Below are 7852 nucleotides of genomic sequence, written 5' to 3'. Positions count from 1 at the left end.
CCCCAGGGTCCTCACCCACTCCACGGTTTATGGGCAGGCAGTGGGGCCATGGCCCTTGTGTATTAGACACTGCCCTGTTTCACCAAGGCCCGGGACGTTCTGAACCACCTACCTGGGCTGCGCTAAAGAGCTCATCCGCAAGGAGGAGAATGAGTACTCCCCTTGCTGCATGGGCCTCCTGTGCTGGGGAAGCTGGTGGCCGGTGAAGGCGAGGCCTCGCTGCTCCCCTGTCTCCAGGTAGGTTGGCTCTGTGGACAGGAAGGCTCCTGGTGGGGCCAGCTGGAACACAGCAGCAGCCGGGGCTGGCCTCTGCCCCCAGCTGGACCACCTGCTCCATCCACGCTGAAAACCCCAAACGCACGACTCTGACCACATCCACAGAGAGTCAAGCCAGTAGGTACCCCCACGCTGTCCTTCCCCAAACCCCGAGGGCTCCCAGAGCATCACTGAGCCCCAGGGGGATCCGTTTCAAGGCAATACCCATCCATTTAAGTCGTGCCCTCTCTCGGACACCTGGGCAAAGGTAACACAGCAGAAAGGGCCCAGTGTTGCATCTTCAAATCAACAAGAGAGAAACCAAGGATTCCCCTCGAACAATGTCCTGGGGCCGCCATGATGCTGGTTCACTCCCCTCTTGTATTCTGAATTCTTTTTGGGTGTCTTTGTGTGTTTGGTGTGTGTGTGAATGGTTTCTATTCTTTTGTCTTTCTTGATCTGGGTACTGCTTTGAGTCCCTGCAAATAATAAGGTATTTTCTGTCTCTTTTCACAAAATAAATAAATTAAGTCAACTTGCAATGTGCACATTGTCAATGTCCTGAGAAGTCCCAAAGGTCCATTTTCGGTACCGTCCTCACAGAGTGGAGACATGGCCTTGGCCCCAGAGGCACAGGATGAAGTTGGCTGTCCCCACACCAAGAGGGCCCCTAGGAAGAGCCCCGGATGGAGGTGGCTGGCCCCCAGCCCCAGTGGGGAACAGAGGAGGGAGCAGGGTGGAGACTGGGGAAGAATGGCCAGCACTTCTGGGCCTGCCAGAGACATCCTGGCCCCACTCTGCCCCGCGGTCAAGTTTTCAGAACTGGTGTCCCTTTGAACTCCAAATTAGAACCATCTCCCTGCAAAACTTATCCTTGGACTGTAAAACCAAGAGTGGAGACCTCCTTGAATGACGGAAGTCCCTGGAGACAGAGACCCCACAGCTCAAATACACTTATTCCACCAAATCCCACAAGCTGGCTCCTGTCCTCAAACAGTGGCTTCGTGCCAGGACACACTCTTCCCTTCCCCACAGCAATGCCAGCTGGACTCAGATCCTGTACTGCCCTGATGTCCGTATTACTCAGACCAAAACTCAGCCCTCTGGGTTTGACAGTGGGTTGTATCTGACAGAGAGGTTGTCCAGGAAATCAGAAACAGAGCAGAGCAGGCCATGGTGAAGCTCCCCGCAAGCTCTGAGGCGGCACTGAGTTCTGCTTGCTGCGTGGGGTGGGAGTGGGGAAGAGCCTCCACTTTGGAGATACTCACTGCTTAGTCCTAAGACCCTGGGGCCCCCAGGAAACCTGTCAGGGCCCAGGAGGGATTTTCAAATCTATCCTCTTCTCAGGGAGGGGGCAAGGGTCACTATTTATACTCCTTCTGACACTAAGCAAGAACACTGGTAATTCTGAGATTCATTCCACATGGGGTTCAAACAGAAAGCCCGTGGGATGCTGTGGGCTGCCACGTGGCCACCTAGGCTCCAGCCCTCTTGGGCAAGTCTCCTTCTCCCACCCCTTCCCTCTGTCAGGAGCCAAGTGCTCACTGCTGGCTTCCCCAGCCCCCCTCAGGCCCTCAAGCCCAGACTGCTTCAGGGCCACAGTCCTGCAGAAACAAAGCCAAAACACAGCCACAAAATAAGACACTAAGCCATAAATAACCTAAAATCCCCAAATAAAACACCCAGCCCATCCCGAGTTAAGCAATACTCTTCCCAGGGCCCTAAAGGAGGAATTCCAGATACTGGTTGTAACCATGGTGACCAGCTGGCTGACCTCTGTCCACGAGGGAGAAGGCAGGCTTCTCAGGGGAGGAGCGCATTGTGATGTGACTTCTCCCCCAAGAGCAGTCTGTACTTTCTTCTTGGCCCCACCCCAGTTGAGGCCTGGCTGGAAATGGCAGGACCGTGAGCTGCCTTTTGTCTCCAGGGACCACAGCTGCTTCTGCCAGTCAGGCCCCAGGCAACCTTCAAATATGGACATGTTCTCCGGGAGCCAGCCAAGCTGGACGGGCCTTCGGCCACACCATTTCAAAACATCCTGCCTGCCAGCCCTGAGGACGTGGAGGGTGGGTCTGAGGAGGTAGCCACTAGAATCCAAGGTGGGCAGGGCTTTGGACTCCGCAGTTCTGAATCCATTCAGTCCCAAACCTGGGCAGGGAACCGCGTCATTGCCTCCATTGTGTTTCCTTCCTCTGCCTCTCTAATAGTCCTAAAAATGCAATTAAAGGCTTCTCTTTAGATGTGTGATACAGATAAACCCTGTGGGCATAAACAACGGGAAAGGGTGTCTGTGTGCTTGTGTGCTTTTACGGTGCGTGTCTGTGTGTGTGGTCTGCTCCTAACGGGTATCTTTATATTCACGTGTGTGTTCTGCTGCTCTACACAGGGCGGATATTCATCAGTAACCAGAACAGCTAATCCATTTATGAAGATATTGAATCGTTCTGTGCTGGCAGGTAAACAGCCACTGTCACCTTATGAGCCTCAAATGCCACCCCTGATACCCTGGGTTGTCCCAGCATCTCCCCAAGGGCCCACCCAGACAGACTTCCCCACCATCCAGAAAAGAAAGGTTTGCAACGGGGGCGGGGCGACTGGGGCTGGCCAGTGCCTAGGCCCCACCTGGTTGTTAAATATTTGGACTTTGGCCCACAGGGTCTCCAGGCATTGATGTGTGTTTCATGTATGTTTATGTGTTTGTGTGTTTGTGTGTGTGTGTGAGGGAAATAAAGAGGCTTGTCAATAGGCCCCAGTCTGTCTGGGCCTGCCCAGGAGGCTGTAGCCCCTCAGGTCTGGGTGTGACGGCCCACAAAGGCACCAGGCACCGTCCTTCTCAGAGAGAAATCCCAGGGCCTGTGGCCGTGGCGGGGACACTAGCTGGCTGGGGGCCTACTGCTACAGCGAGGGGCTGCCTGCTCACGGGGCAGCGTCCCGCCCGCCCTCTGCGCGGGCTGCATTTCACCGCTGGCCTGGGTGTGAGGAAGGCAGGGCGGGCCTTTTGCCAGGAGGGGTACACAGGGCTCCAGGCCCCCTACGTGACCCAGAAGGTGCCCCGTTCCTCCAACAGGCTGACGGAGCGGTTGGTGAGGGAGGCGGCATCCCGTGCCAATTTGTAGCCGAAGAGGTGCATGGCGGGGCCGCAGGCCGCCTGCACCACCTCGGCCAGCTTGAAGGGCATGCTGAAGCGCCACTTCTCGAACTGCTCCGAGGAGTTCTTCTGGGTGGAGTAGATGCCGCTGCTGTCGCGGGCCGCCTGGGTGTTCTTCTGGATCCAGTCCTCCACCTGCGGGGTCAGGGGGATGCCTGCGAAGCGGTACATCTCTCGGGCCTTCTGCAGGGGCCTGCGCGCCACGTCCTCGTAGCGCACCAGCATGTAGCGGCCCTGGAGCCAGGCGGGCTGCCGCAGGCCCAGCTCCGCCGACAGGCGGATGCTCTCGCAGTTGCCCCGCAGCCGCTGCACCTCCTCCTCTCTCAGCCGGTCCTCTCCCTCGGCGAGCCACTTCTTCCAGGTCTCGTACTTGCCGGCGAAGGCCACCATGCGGGAGGCCAGCACGGCCCGGGGGTCGCGCACCAGCTGGATGACGCGCAGGTCCAGCCGGGGGTCCTCGGCCAGCGGCTGCAGGAACTCCAGCTGCCGGATGCGCACGGCCTTGAGGGCCATGTGCTCCTTGCGGCGGCAGGCCTCGGCGGCCAGCGTCACGTTGAGGGGGCCGCAGCGGCGGTTCTTGCAGTGGTACTTCTCAAAGACCTTCTTGACGAAGGGCGTGCAGACCGGGTCCTCGCAGAGGGAGCGGCTGGAGCCCCGGCGGAACATGAACTGGGTCAGGTGGTCCTCGGGCAGGGGCGTGATGAAGTGCTCCAGGACGTACAGGTCGCACAGGAAGAGCTGCTTGAGCACGTCGCGGTACACCAGCGCCGAGCCCGCGGCGTTGGCGCCTCCCGGCTCGAAGGACACGGTGCGCTCGATGTGCCACAGCGGCTCGAAGAGGTAGAAGATGTTGCCCTGCTGGTTGAAGAACTCGCCCACGAAGGAGGAGCCGGTGCGGGTCGTGGCCATGAGGAGCACGTGGCGCCGGGGCGGGCCAGGTCGGCGCGGCTCCGCCTCCTCCTCTTCCTCGCCGGCGGGCTCCACGCCCAGCTGCAGGCTGAGGTTGCGGAGGCGGCTCTGCAGCTGGGAAAAGGCTGAATCGAGCTCGCTCAGGGACAAGAGGGACGCGTTCTCAGCCAAGACCAGGGCTGGATCGGTGCTGTTGGCATCTGCCAGGGTTTGGGGGATCTGCTTCAGCTTGTCCGAGACCCTGTGAGGACAAAGGAAGAACATGGTCAGTGGCTGATTGGGGACCCCGTCTCCTGTGCAACTCTCAGGAGTCTTCCAAGCCAACCACCCAAAGCTGTCTTAGTTGGGTTCCCCCAAAAGCAGACTCTGAGACCAGGAGCTGAGTGTAAGTAGCTCATCTGGGACACGATCACAGGAAAAACTGGGTGGGGGAGTGAGGCAGGGGAGGAAAGAAGTCCATAGGGGAGGTGCTGCTATAGAGCAGGCTACCCCTGGGGCACACGAGGCTGAATCTGACGGAGAACTCTGGGAGACATTTACTCCCTGGTACTCCTCGCTTGCCAGCGTGCAGGTGCAGAGAGAGCTCCCAGGTGTAGACTTGTAGGGGCTTCCAGTAGGACGCAGTAGGCATGAAGAACAGCTGATGCTGAATGACCCGGGTGGGGCGTTGACCGTGTCTGCTACACAACCCGATCTTGGCTGATGCTTCGCCTGACCTACCCATCCTGGCCAATGCTTTCTTGCAGGGCTTGTGCCTGGGAGGAGAACAGGTCTAAGAAATCTTTCTATACCTGACAGGCCCACTGCACACAGTGGTACACTGCCCACCCAGGGGTGTGGGGGCATTCACAGAGTGGCCTATTTGAGGGACACTTCCCTGGAGTTGAGCAATACGCGACCTGGGAGGCTACACGGGGCAGCCCTGCCCACTGGCATATCCTGCCTGTCCAGGGGCTCATTCTCACACGTGACGTCAAGACTTGTATAGAAGATGCGCTGCTGACACAGGGCATCATTCTAGGCCAGGAAGTAAATTAATAGTCATAGCCACAGCCAGTGAATAATGGCACTGGGCTATACATGCTTTTACGTCTTCTCATTCAATCTTTATAACAAGGCAGGTCCCGCCATTAACTACATTTTAGAGAAGACGAATTGAAGACCCAGAAATGTGAAGTACTGGTATTATCAGTAAGTGTTTTCTCAAACTTTTCCTTTCTCTTACACCTGCCATCCCTCCCAAACTGGGCATTTAGTTCATCTTTGAACTGGTCATTCTCTTAGTTGCTAATTTAGTAAGTGCTTTTCTTCTAGAACCCCTTATTTATTTATTTGGAGACAGTGCTTGAGGACAGTGACACCATCATGGCTCATTGCAGCTTCCAAACTCCTGGGCTCAGGTGATCCTCCTGCCTCAGCCTCCCAAGTAGCTGGAACTAGAGATTCACGCCTGGCTATTTAAAAAAAATTTTTTTGTTTTTTTTTTGTTTAAGAGACGGGGGGGGGGGGGGGGGGGGGGCGGGTCTCGCTATGTTGCCCAGGTTGGTTTCATACTCCTGGGCTCAAGCAATCCTCCTGCCTCAGCCTCCCGAAGTGCTGAGATTACAGGTGTGAGCCACTGCACCTGCCTAGAACCCCTTCTTAATGAGCAATTGGCCTCCTTGTGTTATGAAATCTTTCTCATATGCATCAGAATTTTTTTTATAGATTAGTAAAAATGCTTTCCTGTTTTCATGTTACTTTATTCAAAGCTAATAAGTGCTTTCCTTAGTTTTCTATAACTAGGTATAAAAATCATGTGTTGCTTTACGGAGTTCTAAAGTTTTAAAAATACTTTATTCTTAAACGATGATGAGCCTTCTTAATGTCACTGTTTTGCCAGATTACTTGTCACTTGACTAAGACTGACCATCTTTGCCTCACCCACATGAATACACACTTCCTGTTGTTGCTTTGCCTAATAATGTTCCTTTGGGTCCATGAGGTTCTGTAAACTGTGCTAGCACTAATGATGTTCTGTATGACTAATTTTTTTTTTTTTTGGAGACAGAGTCTTGCTCTGTTGCCTGGGCGAGAATGCAAGTGGCATGATCATAGCTCACGACAACCTCAAACTCCTGGGCTCAAGTGATTCTCCTGCCTCAGCCTCTTGAGTAGCTGGGACTACAGGTGCGTACCACCACACCTGGCTAATTTTTCTATTTTTTGTAGAGATGGGGTCTTGCTCTTGCTCAGGCTGATCTTGAACGCCTGAGCTCAAGTGATCCTCCCACCTTGGCCTCCCAGAGTGCTGGGATTACAGGCGTGAGCCACTGCGCCCGGCCAGATGTTCTGAGCAACTTAACTCACTGGGAAGAATACAATGTTGGACCTTTCAACCAATAGAACAAATTTTTTTAAATTGACAGTTGCAGAATTGTGGTGTTTTTACATTTGATCTTTTGCTAATGCAATGAGCAGTATAAAGGAAAGGAAGGGAAAGGGAAAGGGAAAGGGAAGAAAGAAAGAAATGTGACGTGTCTTGCCTAAGCTGTCACAGCTGGAGAGGGCCAAGGTGGAGGATTCCAACCCAGGCTCCCTGAGTCCAGACCCCGAGTCTCACCCTGTGCAGGCGTGAGGATGTGTGCATGACCCACTGCCTGGGACACAGGAGGGGCCTGGTGATGACTGGTTAAAGAAATGCATTTGCAGGTCAACAGAGAGCCCTGCAGCACTCTCTGCCCCGACCCAGCCCACCTTATAAGGAAGACTTGTTGTACTTGTGTCCCTCACCTTGATATGATTTTATTTTCCTTTTCAATGAAGACAAAAACTATCACCACAAAAGCCAAGAAAAGGGCATATTTGCCCCTCATCCTCAGGCTGTGCACAAAGTCCCGGCAGTCCTGGGGCAGAGAGAGTCCTTTCTCCATGGGAAAAGTGGGGCTGTGGGGACTCCTCAGGCCGGCCGCAGACACTCAGCTCAGGGCCATCACTCGGGACCTGGCTTGTCGTCTTCAGGTGGGGGACACCCTCGTCCTGTGGAGAGACAGGTGGTCAGGACACCCTTGTCTGTAGACGAGGAACCTAGAGGATGCTTCTCCACCAGACTTTTGAGGACCCCCACCCTGCTTAGCAGCCAGGACCCCAGCCCCATTCTCTGGACAGACTATGGCCCCAAAAGACCTGAGGTCTCTCGAGTAGGTCATTTAAAATGCTAATGAACTCTCCAATTCATGCATCCCACCTCCATCAATTTCTCCCTTGACCTCACAGGTCAAAGGCAGATATATGGAAAAGAAGATTTCTTGCAGCATAAATATTTACAATAGCAAAAGACCATAAACACCTAAATAAAAAACAGTGGTGCATCCATGTGAGGGACTATTATGTGTCCACAAAGACTAATCAGGTGGCTCTATAAATGCTAATGTGAATAATCCACAAAATACATATTTAAAATAAAATCAAGGTGCAGACACAGTGTTTTTATGCAGGACAGGATTTCTCAACCTCAGCACTGTTGACATTTTGGACCAGATAATTCTTTGTTGTGGGGGC

The 7852-nt window shown here is 54.2% G+C and overlaps 1 protein-coding gene across 1 annotated transcript; it reads right to left on the bottom strand.

Annotated features, from left to right (window-relative positions):
- Nucleotides 1–3286: 3286 nt before the first annotated feature.
- Nucleotides 3287–7241, bottom strand: CHST3 (carbohydrate sulfotransferase 3). The gene is made up of 2 exons (XM_069460731.1): nt 7085–7241; nt 3287–4553 (listed from the first exon to the last, which is right to left on the bottom strand). The coding sequence occupies exons 1-2, from the start codon at nt 7222–7224 to the stop codon at nt 3287–3289; spliced, it is 1407 nt and encodes a 468-aa protein (XP_069316832.1). The 5' UTR covers nt 7225–7241.
- Between the last annotated feature and the right edge of the window lie 611 nt (nt 7242–7852).

This window comes from Eulemur rufifrons, chromosome 28 (assembly GCF_041146395.1).
Source record: "Eulemur rufifrons isolate Redbay chromosome 28, OSU_ERuf_1, whole genome shotgun sequence".
Lineage (NCBI taxonomy): Eukaryota > Metazoa > Chordata > Mammalia > Primates > Lemuridae > Eulemur > Eulemur rufifrons.
The sequence above is the reverse complement of the archived record's forward strand: the minus strand, read 5'-3'. Positions and strand labels throughout refer to the sequence as shown.